Source organism: Gekko japonicus, unplaced genomic scaffold (genome assembly GCF_001447785.1).
Source record: "Gekko japonicus isolate JY-2015 unplaced genomic scaffold, Gekko_japonicus_V1.1 scaffold1539, whole genome shotgun sequence".
Lineage (NCBI taxonomy): Eukaryota > Metazoa > Chordata > Lepidosauria > Squamata > Gekkonidae > Gekko > Gekko japonicus.
The window spans coordinates 241,932-260,723 of record NW_015165288.1 but is presented as its reverse complement, the minus strand read 5'-3'; the positions used below and the strand labels follow the sequence as shown (position 1 = coordinate 260,723).

Genomic DNA, 18,792 nt, shown 5'->3' with positions numbered 1-18,792 from the left:
GTACCTACAAGATACTAGTTTTCGGAAACCACGGGCCAAGGGCGGGCGTCTGATCACGTTCCTGGTGGACTTACGTGGCATCCGGCGCCCGCCGCTGTTGGTCTCCGCAGGTTGCGCAACAGCGCCCAACAACGCACGTGCACAAAGAGCGATTGCTAGTGCGATCGCGCGGCGTGGCTTCTGTGCCGCGCTGCAGGATACCCGTCTGATCGGCATTTTCCCTGAACCACGGAACCTCGATTGGGACGTGTGCTCGGGCGGCCGCACATTAGTTTCCTCCGGGGCAATTAGCCACGCCTCCCCCTCCCCCGCGATATCCGGCCCGTGTGACCGGGCCATAGTAATGGGGAATACTGTGGCATGAATTATCTTGCTCTTTGTCGCCAGCAACACGTCCTTACCCTGAAGAATCCTTTCTAGCTCCTTCCTGGCTGCCCTTCCCAGTCTCAGACTCTTTCTGATTTCTTGTTCTCCCTTGTGGTTGACGACAGAGCCAAGAAGTAGAAAACCTGGAACACTTTCAATTCCTTCGTCATTAACCTTAAAGTTGTGTAATTCCCCAGCAGTCATTGGTCCATAGTTGGCCAGTCAGACGCGGTAGCATGTTTTTAAATAACGGCTCCCCATGACCATTGGTGTACCCATTTGGCTAAACCCATTACTATTCTGGAGACGAAAACAAAAGGTTTGAAGGATGTTCTATTTTGATTGGGGAACAAAAGCAGCGCTGGGCTGCTGTCCAACCCCCCTTGTGCATCTTTGGTGTAACCAGAGAGATAAGCAGGAAATCTCTGCTGGTCTGTTTGTCTCTTTTTGTTCTCCCCGGTCCACGCAGCTTCCTCTTTTGTTTCCATTTCCTTCAGCTTGCCTTTTCTTGCATTTAAATGCACCTGTCATGTGTTGCATCTTTCCCCCCATCACCCACAGCAAGGCTAGTGAAAGGTTGTTGCACATTCGGCATTTTGAGTGAAGCTGTTCCTATCCGGAGTGTTCTGTAGGGTAGGAAGCAGACAGATGGCACTCGCTTATGTTTGCTATGAAGGCCTCATTTTTGTGGTAGCTATGGGGTGTTGAAAACAGCAGTTAAGGGAGTTGAAGACACCTGTTAGGACGTTGAGAGGGTGTCTGGGTGAGTGAAGCTGTGGAGAGCAGCAGCTTCATGCTGACTGAAAAGGGTCCGTTTGTAACAAAGGATCCCAACGACTGGAATACGGAAACAGTTAAAAAGTTCAGTTGAAAAGAAGTGTTGTAACTTCCACTTGACTTTTTTCAGTATGCTGTTCAAAACATAAATAAAAGTTAACTCCTCTTTGTTTAACCCTTTGGGTGGGTAGTCTCAGGGAAAGAAACACACACACAAATAAGCAAAGATCTCGGTCTTTGCACATTTTGGGATATGCATGTGAATGACATAGTATTTGAGTCCCCGAACCCCAATATCTCTGTGCAGTGTCTGAGAGGTGATTATTAAAAGGGACTGGGGTACCCGGTCTGGTGGTGTGTCTGTGAGTGAGAGAGAGGCTCTGGAATGTGACAAAGATCCTGGCTCTCAATATATTTTAAAAGAGGCAAGGCAGGTAGTGACATGTGACTGCCTGGCCTACCTGTAAACCTGAACCTGTGAGAGAGAGGTTGTGGAGAGCGTTAGGAACTCTGTGTGAGTGAGAAAGGTGCACCACACTTGTGTTTCCAGACTTCAAGCTGAACTGCTGGTGGGAGGCGCTGTCAAATTGCAGCTGATTCATTGGCGACTCCATGGGGCTTTCAAAGCAAGAGGCAAACAGAGGTGGTTTGCCATTTGGTGTAGTGGTTAAGAGCGCCTGACTGTAAACTGGACAACCGGGTTTGATTCCCCACGCCTCCACATGCAGGCAGCTGGGTGACCTTGGGTCAGTCACAAGTTCTCTCAGAGCTGTTCTCTCGAGAGCAGTCCTCGAAAAAACTCTCTCAACCCCACCTACCTCATAGGGTGTCTGTCGTTGGGAGAGAAAGGGAAGGAAGATTGTAAGCTGCTCTGAGACTCTGAGTGAAGTCTCTTCTTCTTCTTCTTCTTCATTGCCTGCTTCTGTGTAGCAACCCTAGAATTCCTTGGTGGTCTCCCATCCAAGTACTAACCTGGTATATTTTCTGAGATCTGATGAGACTGGGCTAGCCTGGGCCATTTAGGTCAGCTCAAACCAAGCAGTCTGAAGGTTTTTTAAAAAAAGTTTGTGAAGAAAGAGCATCTGGCAAAAATGTATATAAAGTGTCTTGCAGAAATAAAGGATCTGCTAATACTGTAGTAAAAATGGCGTTGGAGCCCTTGCTATTGTTTTTTGACTCACCCTTCCTCCAGTAAATACAAGGTTCTCCCCATTGTTATTCTCACAACAACCTTGTGAGGTAGGTTATGACTGAGAAAGAGGGCCTAACGTCCCCCAGTATATTTCCCGGCCAAATGGGGTTTGGAGCTTGAGTCTTCCAAGTTGTAGTTTGACGCCCTAACCCAAGGATCTCCAACCTTGTTGACCCTGAAGGCAGGTGTAGAATTTTGAGAAAGGGCAAAGGGCAGCACCAAAAAATGGCTGCCATGAGAAGTGGGATCAGTCACAAAATGGCTGCCATCACAGGTGGCTCACCATAGCAGGAACCAGGACTTTTTTTGTAGAAAAAGTCCAGCAGGAACTCATTAGCATAATAGGCCACACCCATGACAGCACAGCTCATTAGCATATTAGGCCACATCCCCGTGTTACCAGAAGTGTGGTCATCCAGCCACACCCACCTTTTGCTTCTTATTCTGTTTACCTTGTTTGTTGTCAAAACCCAGGGCCTTTTTTTGGAGCAGGGACTCCTTTGCATGTTAGGCCACACACCCCTAATGTAGCCAATCCTAATGAGTTTCTGCTGTTGGGTGTGGCCTGTTATGCTAATGAGTTCCTTCTGGGTGTGGTCAACTCAGGAGCCAGCCGGAACTCCGTTCCTGTGCGTTCCTGCCCAAAAATAGCCCTGGCAGGAACAATGGTCTTATGTGCCACAGTTTGGTAAAAAACTGGAAGCTGCCTTCTGCCTCTGGTGCAGAGGGGATTTTAGGGGCAGGGAGACGTTCTGTTCATATTGCTGATTCTGAAACATGGAAGAAGAATTCCACTAATCTGGCCAACTGAGTTGCAAATTCTGTTTAGCTTTGAAAATGATCGGGTGATGGGTGGCACATCACATCATTTGGTGTAGTGGTTAAGAGTGCGGACCGTAATCTGGGAGAACCAGGTTTGACTCCCCACTCCTCCACATGCAGCTGCTGGTGTGACCTGGGGTCAGTCACAAGTTCTCTCAGAGTTGTTGTCTCAAGGGCAGTCCTCCAAAGAGCTCTCTCAGCCCCACCCACCTCACAGGGTGTCTGTTGTGGGGAGGGGAAGGGAAAGGAGATTGTAAGCCGCTCTGAGACTCCCGAGTGGAGGGCGGGGTATAAATCCAATCTCTTCTCTCTCCTCCTTCATTGGGTGGCTGCACTCTGAAACCCCAAGAAACTGTGGTTTGTTTAAACCATGGTTTGTCTACCAGATTTGTGAAAACATCCCAGTTTGTGAGCATAGCCAGGTTATCGGCTTCACACCCCTCTCCCACCCCCACCCACGTAGGGAAAAGACTAAAGTTGCCAACTTCTAGGTGGGGTCTTGAGATTTCCTGGAATTACTACCGATCTCCAGATGACGGGGACCAGTTCCCCAGTTACATAATGCACATCCTCCATCAATTTTGTTGAAACATTCACTCGTTAAAATTAGGGGCCCTGATGAGGGGATTAGTGGCCTTGAAGCTTAAGTTTCATTACTTTCATAGTAGATTTGCCCCGGCCAAATTATCCATTTTCTCCAGGGGAACTGATCTCTGTAGTCTGGAGAGCTGTAATTCTGGAGAATCTCCAGGTCTCACCTAGAGGTTGGCATCCCAGTCTGACACTCTGACCACTACACATCAGAGGCCCTCTAGGTTAAGTGTGCAGACTCTAATCTGGGAGAACTGGGTTTGATTCCCCACTCCTCCACTTGCAGCTGCTGGATGACCTTGGGCAAGCCATAGTTCTGACAAGAGCTGTCCTTGAAAGGGCAGTTCTTGAAAAATCTCTCTCAGCCCCACCTACCTCACAGGGTGTCTGTTGTGGGGAGGGGACGGGAAAGGAGTTTGTAAGCCGCTCTGAGACTCCTTTGGGTAGTGAAGGGCGGAGGATAAATCCAGTCTCCCTCCTCCTCCTCCTCCTTGCTGTCTTGGGAAAAACTTCTAACCTGAGAATTTCCCAACTGCATTAAAAGACAACACGTCTTTTTAGGCAAAAGGAAGTTTTGGGACTGAGCATGGATACGGCAGGATACGTTCTTCCTGTAGCTGTTTTATTGTCGTCTTTAAAGCAGAGTCTCTGAGGAAGATTTGGAACTTATATTGACTTAGTTACGGCCACCTTAGTGAGTATAACTTTTAGTTGAGGGGAAAATACAGCCACTTCCTGTTTCAGATTGATATAAAAGGATGCAGGGGTTAATGTCAAAGGTAACTTGTGACTGAAGAACAAGTAGCAAAGTACAGGGTGGTGAAATAGGTAATGTTTGTCATGCACTGGCAGGGCAAATAATGTAGACGTCTACAGAATTTTTGGGTTTTTTTCCCAATGCTGTAAATTTGTGGTTTTTAAATTTTTCATGTGTGTTCGTGTCTGTCCATCTATCTGATTAATTTTTTTTAATTAAAAGACTGCACATGTACACTACATTTGTATATCAGTTGTATATGGCTTTAACTGCCCTGAGCACTGTGATCCACACAATGGTCACCTCTGGATTACACTACTGCAACGTTCTTCATGTAGGACTGCCCTTTTTAGATGCTCTGGAAGCGTCAGGCTGTCAATTCAATTCAAATACCTTTTATTGGCATACAATATTAGAAGCATTAACCAATAATACAATCCAAAATAAATTATAAAATAGATAGTTGTGGCTATGTCAGGCCTAACTCAAGTTGTCACAAGCTAGATTTGACCATACAAAAGATGCCTGAATCATAAAATAAATTGGCATTCTAAACTTTTAAACTTAAGTTTTTAGACTTATAAATTAAGAATCATTAATATGATCAAGGTCACTCTTCCGTATTATAAAACCATGGAGAAACTTAGTGGTCAGTTCAATGATCTCCGGATCTCGTGAAGCAAGGAGAAATTGTACCTTGATTCTATCCGATTGGCCTGCGTCAGGCAGTCCAGAATGCGGCTGCTAGATTGCTGACTGGGTCCCCCTGGTCTGCCCATATAACATCAATACTTCAGCACCCGCACTGGCTTCCAGTCGGCTTCCGGTGCCAATTCAAAGTGCTGGATTTGACCCATAAAAGCCCTAAACGATCTGGGACTCTCTTACCTGTGGAACTGTCTTTCGAATGTGACCCTCCCCCACCTCCTTAGATATCATCGCAGGGCCTTCTACAGGTGCCTGGCTCATGAATTGCTCACCAGGGCAAGGATGTTTTCACTGGTTGCTCCCTGTCTCTTGAATCAGTTCCCCGGAGAAGTCAGTGCGTGCACTACTAGATCTTCCCGCATTCCATAGGGAGTGTAAGGCCACTTTCTTTCGTGTGGCCTTTGGTTAGGATTACGAACTGGGGGGGGGACTGGCCAGTTGTTTTGATGTCTCCGACTGATTAGTCAATGTTTCAGTTGCTTTTATTGCTCTTTTTTGTTGCGCTTATTTATTTTTTATTGTATTTGTGTTTGTTGTATTTTTTAAAAATGTTGTAAGCCGCCCTGAGTCCCCTGTGGGGAGAGGGTGAGGGGTATAAATTAATTAATTAAATAAATAAATAATGGCTTTCCCCAATGATTCTGCAGATTATAGCTTGAAATAATGATCGTCCTTTGTTATAAAGACTGAGTACTCCAAAGTCAGTCACTCACCGTCGGTTCCTGGGGAAGAGGCATTGATTTGTAAGCCAATTTAAAATGGTAGTTTAGGTATACATGGATTCTTACTTTATATGAGCTACTTTTACCTGGGCTGTAATAATTCGAACTCTATTTCGTATTTAAAAATTTTTTTTTAATTGAAATTGGTTCAAAATAAATAAATATTTTAAGCAAAGTTGCCTTCTAGTTCACATGGTTTTAAAAGATAAGTAGACAGACTAGCAAAAGACAAGACCATTGACAAGCTGGTGAAAGGAAATGTAGCTGTGATTTAGGGTTGCCTGATTCACCCCCTCCCCCCGCTGTCAGGGCTTTTTTGGGGGGGGGGGGGAGGTGCCAGAACTCTCAAGAGGGAAATGAAGTTTTCAGTCTGTATACTGAAAACTCATGAACTTTTAAACATTTTAAAAATAATTTTGTCCCCCCGAAAAAAAGCCTTGCCCCCGGTGGAGGTGGGGATCACCACTAGGCCCTACTGCCAGCTGCTGTCCAGTAGGGTGAACTTACCAAGAGAAAGGAGAAGGCCTTTTCATATAAATCCTCATTCACTTTTGGTTGGTTGCTATTACTTCATAGCAATTAATCTTCAGGATATTACTGAGTACAGATACCTTCAGCATCTACAAGGATGCACAGAACAGAAAAAAAAATACTAAGCACATAGATAATACATATATTGTAGGTCCATATGTTGTAAGCTCAGAGATACTGGAACAGCATATGAGGTTTCCAGGCTGTACTTGGGATGCTGCAGCTCTTCTCAGTTGACTCCAGGATTTACCTGCAATAATTCAAGGCAGGCCTTAACACAGCAAAGTCTATACAGGCCTCTCCCCAAGATGTTGCCTCTTTCTGGGCCAGGCTGAACTGCTGGCTGTTTTAACAAACAGAATACTAAGGAAGATGTTTAAAAGGATCAATAACTATAAAATTACATATTTTCACAATCATATGAAATTACTATTAAGTATCTTAATAGTCCCAAACCAACATTTAATAACTCCCCAAGATGTAACTTCACCTTTGTTTGAAAGAATCTCTAGTAATTACATTGGTTAACAGCATTTACCTGCAATAATTCAAGGCAGGCCTTAACACAGCAAAGTCTATATAGGCCTCTCCCCAAGATGTTGCCTCTTTCTGGGCCAGGCTGAACTGCTGGCTGCTGGGAATACCCAGCCTCCTTTAGGGAAGGCTACAAGCACTGAGCGAGCATTAACTAAGTATAGAATGGGGGAAAGGGAGTTAATTGATGCAGTAGCCACCTATTGGCAAAAAGCAGGCGTGCCTGATCCTTGTATGCTGTTAACAGCGACAAAACTGCATGGGTTACACCTACACAAGCCTAACTCCACCTTCATTCGGTGTACAGCTTTGTTCGAAAGTGCCTCTTGGTGCTTTGGCTGTACCTTGGCGCCAAAATAAACAACTGTTGACTCTCCTTGCTCAATCTCTGGTCGTCTATCTCTCAGAATCCCCGCTACGGCATCACTTCCTGTGCAGTGCCGGCAAAGAGGCCTATGCCTTTCTCTTCCTCCACATAAGACCCCCCCATCCCCCCCAATACACATTGCTGAGAGGCAACAATCAGAGAGGATTATTGCCCTTGTGCCCTGTTTGTGGGCATCACGGGGGCATTTCTTTTGGTTGTGTTGTGGGAAACAGGATGTTGAACTGAATGAACTTTTCATCTGAGCCAGCAAGGTTTTTCTTATGTTGTTAAAGAGGAAAGGGAATGCTGAAGGCACGGTGAGTAACAGATTTAAAGGTCAAGACTGTATAACATATAGTAGAATGTTGACAGGTGGTAAACTCGGTATGAATGTTGCATTTGTTGGCAATACAATGGGTCGGATACCGCAGATTTGTTCCGCTAGCTGTGTCAATTTCCTCCAGCGCAAGGTGTTTTCCCCCCAATGCAGGAAGCCTTTTCCTTTTCAAGTCTCCCTGCCACCGTGAAACTCACTGGGTGACCTTGGGCAAGTCGCTCGCTCTGCCTAACCTACCTCACAGGGTTGTTGTGAAAATAAAAATGTGGACGGGAGAGCCGTGTATGCCACGGAGAAAGGAAAGGAGGAAAATGTGCTAGACCAGCGGTTCCTAACCTTTTTGAATATGGGGTCCCCCTTTTAATATAACGCATTTCTGTGGACCCCCTCATGATAGCAGTTGTACTATTAGTGTTCATTGACTGAGAAAAATCGTAATGACAAGAGGCAGGGGTCGTTTCGTAGAAAAAGAGCTGGGGAACTCATTAGCATAACTCATTAGCATATGCCACACCCCCTGACATCATAAGGCCCGGCGGCAGACCTGCAAGGCCGGCGGGAGTGCAAGGAAGCCCCGCGGAGGCCCTCCCTAGCCCCAGGCAGGCAGGGGTGGGGAGAGGCAGGGAGGAAGCAACTTACCCTCTCTCTTCTCCTGCCTCCTCCTGGCTGAATGAGGGCCGGAAGCGGGGCGGCCGGAAGCAGGGGGCGGGGCTTTGTCAGGTGCCCCGCCCCCCTCACCTCACCCGGGGGAACTGCGATCCCCCGCGATCCCCCCCGAATCGACCTCTGACAAGAGGTGGAAAATGACAGTGCTTAGTGTGCATATGGATTGACAGACTCTACTGGAATGATACATGGGGCAGGGCAGGGGGCAGGAAGAGAAGAGAGAAGGGAAGAGATTGGATTTTACTTGAGTTTTTGCCCAACCTTAGAGGATTACTCCTGAGGAAGACTAATGAAATGAGTATAAAACCGGGTGCTCATGGAGGATATCATGATGTTGGCCTTTTCCTTGAATAAGTCAGAATTTCTTAAGCAAAATTGTCATGTTTGAATAGATATACATATTGATGTTTACATGAATTATTAAATGTTATTTTTATCCTTGTTTTTTGGTATGTACCCACCTGGAGGTTGGCAACCCTAGCCAGGTCCCCCCCCGGCCACCGGCGGGGGAGGGCGGGAGGCAATGCTCCCTCTAAGCTGTGGAGTCTTGTGAGCAAAAACTCTACTTTGTAACCTACTGGCATTAACGTTGTGAGCAAGCAATTTGGCTACTGCATAAATTAGTTGGCTCTGGAGCCCTCCTTCCTGAGCTAAGACAAAAATGCATGAGCTGGAGGCTGAAAAACTGTGAGCTAGCTCACACTAACTCAGCTTAGAGGGAACACTGCCTGTGAGGTAAGTGGGGCTGAGAGAGCTCTTCCGAGAACTGCTCTTGAGAGAACAGCTCTGACAGAACTACACGGTTCCATCTACAAATTGTTATTATGACACGAAGAAAGGTTTTCTTCTGAAATGCGACTTACACCTAGGATATGTGTCTCAGCCTGGAGAGAACAAGTCAAGTGTTCTGAGATGCATGGACTAAAATAATTTCAAGTATCTTTTGAATTTAAAAAAACTGGACATAGATGGTCCCTATGCTGGAACAACTTACGAATTCATGTTGCACTGCATCCATTTTAACTGTGTGTAAATTGATTTAGTGCCTGTGAGCACATCTTGCCGGAGTGACTGTGTGCACCCGCTCAGATTGTGCATCAGTTGATTAGTGCCTGTGAGCACGTTTTGTGACTTCTACGCTGCTTGTTTGGCTGTGAAGTTTTTCTGTTGTTGATTATGTTATTGGATATATAGGGATTACCAGGGGTCATTTCGTAGAAAAAGAGGTGCAGGAGCTCATTAGCATAACTCATTAGCATGACTTATTTACATATGCCACTCCCCTTGACATCACCAGAAGTGTGTCAGAAGGCAACACCCACCGCTCAGGCTCCACTGGACTGTTTTGAGTTGCTAGCTATGGGGGGGGGGGGGGATCTGCCCTCGCAGAGGAGGGAGAGCTTGTACCTGAATAAAACCTGGTCTTAAAGGTGCCACTGGACTGTTTTGGACCGAGGGGCCGGGGGGGGGCTCTGCAACTTACCTGGCTGCTTCTTGCTCTGACTGAGGGCTGCTGGGAGCAGGGGGTATGGCTTGTTGCATGTGCCCACCCCCTGGGCTCCTTACTGCCGGAGCTCCGCTCCTGTGCGCTCCTGCAGGAAATTACCCTTGGAGATTACATTACAAAAGACTTAGAGACTTGGTTCACATTCAGATTAGATTTTAATGATGTACAGAGAGTTCTTAGAGCTATTGAATAAGTGGTCTTGGCGTTCTCTTCATTTATTAACTTCCAGGTGGTGGCCCATCCAGTCCGACACTCTGTGTCGCACAATGGCCAAAACCCAGGTGCCATCAGGAGGTCCTCCCACTGTTGCCTCACAGGCACCAAGAAGACAGAGCATTACTGCCCCAGACATACTGTTTCATCTATACCTTGTGGCTAATAGCCACTGATAAACCTCTGCTCCATATGTTTATCTAATCCTCTCTTGAAGTTGTCTATGCTTGTAGCTGCCACCAGTGTTCCCTCTAAGCTGAGTTAGTGTGAGCTAGCTCACAGTTTTTTAGCCTCTGGCTCACGCATTTTATTCTTAGCTCCGGAAGGATGGCTCCAGAGCAAACTGATTTACGCAGCAGCCAAATGGCTCGCTGACCACTTTCATGCCAGTAGCTCACAGAGTAGAATCTTTGCTCACAGGATTCCACAGCTTAGAGGGTTAGGGCAGTGAATTCCACCTGTTACTTCCTCTTTGGGTGAAGAAGTAGTTCCTTTTATCTGTTCTAAGCCTACCGCTCATGAATTTCATTGAGGGCCCACAAGTTTTTGTATTGCGAGACAGGGAGAAAAATGCTTCTGTCTCTGCCTTCTCTATCCCATGCATAATTTTGTAAACCTCTATCATGTCACCCCTTCAGTTGTCATTTCTCCAAGCCTAAAGAGCCCTAACCTCTTTAAGGTTTCTTCATATGGAAAGTGTCCCATCATTTTACTTAGGGTTGCCAATTGACTTACCTTGTTTAGTGGGGGATTGGTGGTCCAAGTCCGGGACATTTGCGTGCTCCGCAATGATGTGAATGACCCAGAAGTGACATCATCATGCCCGGCACATCGCCAGGCGATGCTCTAGCAATCATAGATTGCTAGAGTGTTGCCCCAGCGACGTGCCCAGCGTAATGACGTCACTTCCGAGCGATGTCATCGCGCCAGGCATGTTGGCCCGATCTGGCCACTTTGGGGGTGGGGTTCCCCCTGCGAGCCGGATCCGGACCGGCAGATTGGGGGCCCTTTTAGTGGGGGAATCCCAGCCCCCCCCGGGGGGGACCTGGCAACTCTAATTTTACTTGACCTTTTCTGCACGGTTTCCAATTCTATAATATCTTTTTTGAGGTGTGGTGATCAGAACCGATATCCTCTCCAGCCTTTTCCTGTACCTTTTGCAAAACTGGACACTGAGACCAGTTTCCGAGCTTTGGTGTTACATTAAACAAACCTAGGTCACGTGCAACGTGTCTGAGTCAGATATCGGAAGTGTTACAAAGAAAAAATGTTCACTGTGTCTGGTGGGGGAAAGAACCTGCACGGGAGAGCAATTTTTGTTCTGGAGTCCATTTCTATTGCTGCCATGTCACTCTTTAGACTATCCCTGAAGGGCACTTTGGAAAACTCATTGCCAAGGCACGATGCATAAAATCCGAGGGCGTGAAAGACCTGGCTAATAATTCCTCCGGAAAAAACCCCCAGATTTGGTCTACATGCAGCAAGTTAATTATTAGCATCTGTTTGTGTGTAGTTGTGTTCAGGCAGCCGGACAGAACCACGACCCGTGGTTCAGGAATCCGGCGTGGCTGGCAATCTTGAATAAATGAATGGAATAAAGGAATGGAACGGCAGCAGAGGAGAGGACTCACAAGAATGGGTTTAAATTAAGGGCAGGAATGTACTGGCTGGATATTAGGAAAAACTTTTTGACAGAGTTCTGCAACAGTGGAATTAGCTGCCTAGGGAGGTGGTGAGCTCCCCCTTGCTGGTGGTCTTTAAGCAGCGGCTGGACAAACACTGTTCAGGGATGCTCTAGGGCGGGGTGGCCAAACTGTGGCTTGGGAGCCACATGCGGCTCTTTCACACATATTGTGTGGCTCTCGATCAGTTTTTCCTTCCCCAGAGTCAGTATTCCCCGCCCTGGGTAGGCTTGAGGTGGGAGGGAGCAGAAAAAGAAAGCAACTTTAACTTTAAATGCATTCTCAAAGCCCCCCCCCCCCCGCCTACAAATATCATTGAATAAATAAACATCATTATCAACAACCAGTTTTTAACCCCTTTTGTTTTTGTTTTCCAATAAAAACGTGTGGGTTGTATTTGTTCATGCCTTGCAGCTCTCAGACATCTGATGTTTATTCTGTGTGGCTCTTACGTTGAGCAAGTTTGGCCATCTCTGCTCTAGGTAGATCCTGCATTGAGCAGGGGGTCGGACTAGATGGCCTGTATGACCTCTTCAGGGGTCATTTCCTGCAGGAGCGCATGGGAGTGGAGCTCCGGCAGTAAAGAGCCCAGGGGGCGGGCACATGCAACAAGCCCCACCCCCTGCTCCCAGGAGCCCTCAGAGCAAGAAGCAGCCAGGTAAGTTGCAGAGCCGCCGCCCCCGGCCCCCGGTCCAAAAACATTCCAGTGGCACTGTAATGATTTCATGTTTAACTGTGTGTGTGTGGCTTTAAAAGTTTGGTTTGCATGGCTGTGATGATAATCTAGAGTGCTGGACTCAAGCAAGTGATATGATTGGTGAGTGACAGAGAGGGGGAGGGGTTTTGGAATGGATGCTGTGTGGATGATTTGAATGTCTATCAGGAGTGACTGTTAGAGTTTTGACAGTTGGAAAAGTCAGTAAAACAAGGGCAGTTAAGCTATGTATGAGAGAGAAGAAGCTTCCCTGTGTGGGTTGTTAAGTTCTATGTCTTAGAGTTGAATAAGACAGTTGATAAATTAAGTGCATTCTGAAGTCTGAAGGAGAGAAACAGTGAACTTGCATGACCTTGAGTTTATGTTACAAAGTTGCTTGTAACCTCCCTGTCAGTAAAGGAGAAGCTTGTGAGAGACACCAAGCAATGGTTCAAATCATTCCCAGTACTGTTTACATGTTCTACCCTCGTTTTTACGCTTTATTTAAATAATTTTTATTTCATTCAAGTATACCAGCTCTGGAAAGAATATTCCTCAGACCACATAGACCTTCATGAACGCCTAAAACCCTCGGCTTACAAACTCCTTCCCTTCAGAGCGGCTTACAAACTCCTTTCCCTTCCCCTCCCCACAACAGACACCCTGTGAGGTGGGTGGGGCTGAGAGAACTCTGACACAAACTGCTCTTTCAGGAACAGCTGTGCCAGAGCTTGTGACTGACCCAAGGTGACATCAGCAGGTGCAAGTGGAGGAGTGGGGAATCAAACCCGGTTCTCCCAGATTAGAGTCCACGCACTTAACCACTGCACCAAACTGGCTCGATTATATACGAATAATGGAGGCTGTTGCAAAATTTTTATATTATGCAATCAGAAGACGAACCTTGAATAGCCAAGTGTAAGTGACTGATGCATCTTAGTGTTTTCCTGTATTTCCATGATGTTTTGTGCTTTCATGCCAATAAAGGTTTTTTGTGTGTGTTATAAGAACATAAGAGAAGCCAATGTTAGATCAGGCCAATGGCCCATCTAGTCCAACACTCTGTGTCACACAGGGGCCAAAGATAACAGGTGCCATCAGGAGGTCCAGCAGTGGGGCCAGGACACCAAAAGCCCTCCCACTGTTGTCCCCTCCCCAAGCACCAAGAATACAGAGCATCACTTGCCCCAGCCTGAGAGTTCCTATCTTTCTACACTTTTGTCTCATGTATTTAAAGGTGCCTTTTAAAAGCTGGATTGGCATGATTTGCCACTGTCAGTTTTCTAGCACTGCCAGCTTTGGTTTGGTGGAGTACCCGGAGATTGGGGGGGGGGGAGGCGGAGCCTGGTGAGGGAGGGGTTTGGAGAGGGAAGGGAACTTAGCTGGGACGTGATGCCATAGAGACCACCCTCCAAAGCAGCCATCTTCTCCAGGGGAACTGATCTCTGTCGTCTGGAGAGCTGTTGTGATTGTAGGAGATATCCAGGTCCCTCCCGGACGTCGGGAAACTTATTTGCAGAGGGCGTCTGTTGCCAGCAGCCATGTTTGCAGTGGCAGGAGAGAGGTTGCCCCATTTGCCCGAAGCAAAGCCTTCCGAGTCATGCCAAGTTATTGTCAGTGCGGCCGGGCCCTTTGCTGCGGAGGCGAAGGCACCCGCTCAGTTTTGGAATGACAGGTGAGTGGCAGATGGTTTGAAGTCCTGTGACAACGCGAGGAGCCCGTGTGGCAGTGACACTGATGTGGCACTGCAAGGTGGAGACGAGTCGGGCACGGGGAGGCCCTGAAGGAGGCCTGCCTATCCTGTGTCGTCTGCATTTCTGTGATGTGAATCAGATTGGGTGTAACAAGCATGAAGGGTGGCAGGGGATACGAAAGCCGCACGCCCTCACAGGGATTGTTGAGAAGAGGAGGAGGAACATAAGAACATAAGAGACGCCAATGTTGGATCAGGCCAAAGGCCCACCCAGTCCAACACTCTGTGTCACACAGTGGCCAAAGATAACAGGTGCCCTCAGGAGGTCCAGCAGTGGGGCCAGGACATTAGAAGCCCTCCCACTGTTGACCCCCCCCCCCAAGCACCAAGAAGGCAGAGCATCCCTTGCCCCAGAGCCCCTATCTATACCTTGTGGCTAATAGCCACTGATGGACCTCTGCTCTATATGTTTATCTAATTCCCTTTTGAAGCCGTCCATGCTTGTAGCCGCCATCACCTCCTGTGCCTACCTGCTCTATCCCATGCATAATCTTATAAATCTCGATCATGTCACCCCTCAGTCATCGTTTCTCCAAGCTAAAGAGCCCTAAGTGCTTTAACCTTTCCTCATAGGGAAAGTGTTCCAACCCTTTTATCATTCGAGTTGCCCTTTTGTGCAGTTTTTCCAAAGCTATAATATTCTTTTTAAGGTGTGGTGCACACAGTATTCCAAATGAGGTCACACCATTGATTTATATAGGGGCATTATGATATTGGCTGATCTGTTTTCAATACCCTTCCTAATAATCCCCAGCATAGCATTGGCCTTTTTTATTGCAGTCACACACTGTCTCGAGTTATCTACTACAACTCCAAGATCTCTCTCTTAATCAGTCTCTGCCAGTTCAGACCCCATCAATGTGTATTTATATTTAGGAGACTGGATTTATACCCCACCTTTCACTCAGAGTCTCAGGGTGTGTTCAGATGGGGCATTTACAACGGTATAGGTGCCGGTTGGAATTGGTGTACTTACTGGCGTTCACACATAGAACATCTGCCTTCCGTCCCTAACCGTCGCAAAGAGCTTTAAACCGGTGTATTCTGCCACTAGGTCCCCAAGTGGTGGTATCCTGAGTGCACCGGTTATATTCGCTTTACGCCCTGTCTGATCGCTCTCCACCGTTGTAGAGCCGCTTCCGCTTTTCGCCCACCATTTTTTTTTGTTAGGTTGGCGATATGTGCTTGGGCAAAGCTTCGCCCCGGCGTTTATTTTTTTAAGAAGAAATAGGTCCTTAGTTTAAGGTTTTAGAGGAGTTCAGGACCTCAGGGAGGCCAGTTTGGTCTTTAAACTTTAAAGGTAAGTCCTCTCTTCAGGGCATGCTTTTCGGGATGGGGTGTTTTGCGCATGCACGAAGAATGCCATTCTGTGGATGGCTGCCTATGTGTATGCGCAAACTGAGTTTTTAAAAAAACAAACTGCTGACGCCTGCTGTGTGTGAACGAATGTACAGCGATGGGCTCCGCAGACAGGAGGTAAGTGTGATCGCATTTCAGCCGGCATAAACGGCAACGGTTGGAACCGGTGCAGTTTATGCTGGCTGAAACGCCCCGTCTGAACACATCCTCAGAGTGGCTTACACTCTCCTTTCCCTTCCCTTCCCTGCAACAGACACCCTGTGAGGTAGGTGGGGCTGAGAGAGCTCTGAGAGCACTGCTCCTGAGAGAACAGGTCTGAGAGAACTTGTGATTGACTCAAGCTCAAGGGGCTGAGAGAGCTCTCCCGAGAATGGCCCTTGAGAGAACAGCTCTGACAGAACTATGGCTTGCCCAAGGTCACACCAGCAGCTGCGTGCGGAGGAGTGGGGAATCAAACCCAGTTCTCCCAGATTAGAGTCCCCGCAGGCCTAACCACTATGCTGAAACCTGGTTCTCTGACTGCAGGATTCCGGACTTCACACCAAATCGTGTGCTCATGACATTAAATTCAGGCAGAGAAGGCACTGCTAGCATTTCCAGCTGGCTTGGAATGCTATGAATTTCTAGCCCTGACCTGGATGGCCCAGGCTAGCCTGCTCTCGTCAGATCTTGGAAGCTAAGCTGGGCCAGTCCTGGTTAGTACTTGGGTGGGAGATCACCAAGGAAGCCCAGGGCTGCTATGCCGAGGCAGGCAATGACAAACCAACTCTGTTAATCTCTTGCCTTGCAAACCTTATGGGTTCGCCATGAGTGGGCTACAACCTGGTAGCCAGGGCTATTTTGGGGCAGGAACGCACAGGAACGGAGTTCTGGCCGGCTTCAGAGTTGGCCACGCCCACTACAGCCAAAACCTCTGCATGCGTGGCTACAGAGGGAAGGCCTGGAGAGTGACACACACCCCCAGCAACTCTGAGGCAGGCAGGCCAGGGGGCCCCCTGGGAGGATCGAGGAGACATTTAAATGCCTCCCCGTGCCTTCCCTGGTCTGTCCAAGGGCCAGCTTGTCCGGGCTCCTCGCAGCTGTGGGGCGCCCGGGCAAGCCAAGGGAAGGCGTGGGGTGTGGCCCAATATGCTAATGAGATGTGCTGTCAGGGGTGTGGCCTATTATGCTAATGAGTTCCTGCTGGGCTTTTTCTACAAAAAAAGCCCTGCTGGTAGCACTTCACACCAACACACAGACACGCATGGGTTTGGAAGACTTTACCTCTTTCTAGCATCTCTTCCACATTTGAATTTTGTTTCTTGGCTTTTTTTCCCTTCTCCCCCAGGCCTGAGTCTCGCCTCTGGACTGTGATGCTGCTCCTGGGGACCTGTTTGCTGTACTGCACAAGGGTTGCGATGCCCATCTGCGCGGTCGCCATGAGCGCTCGCTTCGACTGGGACAAGAAGCAGTCGGGCCTGGTTCTCAGTAGCTTTTTCTGGGGCTACTGTTTAACCCAGGTCATTGGAGGTCACCTGAGCGACCGGTATGGAAAACACTGCACTTTCATGCCTTCTGACCACCCTAGTGCTCAGTATTTGCCTTCGTTTGAAATTGCCTAGAATTGTCAGTTTCACCACTAAGGTGCCAGGGCTCTTTTTGTAGAAAAAGCCCAGCAGGAACTCATTAGCATAATAGGCCACACCCAACAGCAAAACTCATTAGCATATCAGGCCACACCCCTGACAGCACCGCTCATTACCACATTAGGCCACACCCCCATGTTACCAGAAGTGTGGTCATCCAGCCACACCTACCTTTCCCTTCTTATTCTGTTTCCCTTGTTTGTTGTCAAAACCCAGGGCTTTTTTTGTAGCAGGAACTCCTTTGCATGTTAGGCCACACACCCCTAATGTAGCCAATCCTAATGCGTTTTTGCTATTGGGTGTGGCCTATTATGCTAATGAGTTCCTGCTGGGCGTGACCAACTCGGGAGCCAGCCGGAACTCCGTTCCTGTGCGTTCCTGCCCAAAAATAGCCCTGAAGGTGTCCAGCTTTGGGCTAGGAAATTTGTGGAGGTTTGGGGGTGGGGTCTTGGGGAGAGGAGGGACTTCAGCAGGGTATAATGCCATAGAGCCCAGCTTCCCAATGGGGTTGCCATTCCCCTGGTGGGACCGGGGGATCCCCCGATTTTGGGGGTCCAAAAAGCCCCCACCCCAAGAAGCCCCCACCCGACAGTGGCACTGGCGGCACGATGTCGTCACCGGGAGTGACACCATTGCATTTCCGAAGTTGGGGGCGACGGTCTAAGTTTTGGGCAAAACTCTGTGGTTTTGAGGCCCAAAGAAACCATAGAGTTTTGCCCAAAATCTAGAGCGTCACCCCCAATGGCGGAAATGTAATGACATCACTTCTAGGTGAGGTCATTGCAGCGTGTGCATGAGTCCCAGGAAGTATCGGGAGTCCCCCCACTGGCAGCCAGGTGGGACCTAGGGACCCTACTTTCAAAGCATCTATTTTCTCCAGGGGAACCAATCTCTATTGGTTGGAGACCAGTTATAATTAGTGTTGCCAGCCTCCAGGTGGCACCTGGATATCTCCCGCTGATGTCTGGACGATCAAAATCAGTTCCCCTAGAGAAAATGTCTTCCTCAGAGGGTTCTTCTTAGGTGCTTGTGAAGGCCTTGGCCTTTATGCCCTGTTGTTGGCCCTCCAGAGGAACTGGCCACTGTGTGAGAAAGGAGGCTGGACTAGATGGACTGCTGGTCTGATTCAGCAAGACTCTTCCTACTGAATTCAGCAAGACTCTTCTAGGAAGGCCCCAGCCTCTTTGCCCAGTTGTTGGCCCTCCAGAAGAACTTGTTGGCCACTGTGTGAGACAGGAGGACCTGTGTGGACCACTGGTCTGATCCAGCAGGGCTCTTCTTAGGTTCTTGAGAAGGCTTCAGACTCTATACCCTGTTGTTGGACCTCCAGAAGAACTTGCTGGCCTCTGTGTGAGACGCTGGACTAGATGGACCACTGGACTGATCCAGCAGGGCTCTTCTTACATTCTTACAGTCTCCTTAGGCTGGAGGAAGATTTCATACTTGGCTGAGCCAATGTCGATTCTGGCCGCTGCTTTTCTGAGGCAGGGCAAGATCTTTCCAGGCTTTCGGTACTGGAAATCTTTTTAAGTGGGGATATGAAGGGTAGGACCTGGGACCTGCTGCATTCAAAGTTCTCTACTGCGGAA

At 48.1% G+C, this 18,792-nt stretch overlaps 1 protein-coding gene across 1 annotated transcript in view; it reads left to right on the top strand.

Moving 5' to 3' along the window:
- Positions 1-18,792, top strand: part of SLC17A9 (solute carrier family 17 (vesicular nucleotide transporter), member 9) — a 52,518-nt gene that overhangs the window by 2,572 nt on the left and 31,154 nt on the right. The window contains exon 3 of the mRNA XM_015410332.1: positions 16,906-17,103. Coding sequence (XP_015265818.1) covers positions 16,906-17,103 — 198 coding nt within the window. The remainder of the gene's footprint in view (positions 1-16,905; positions 17,104-18,792) is intronic.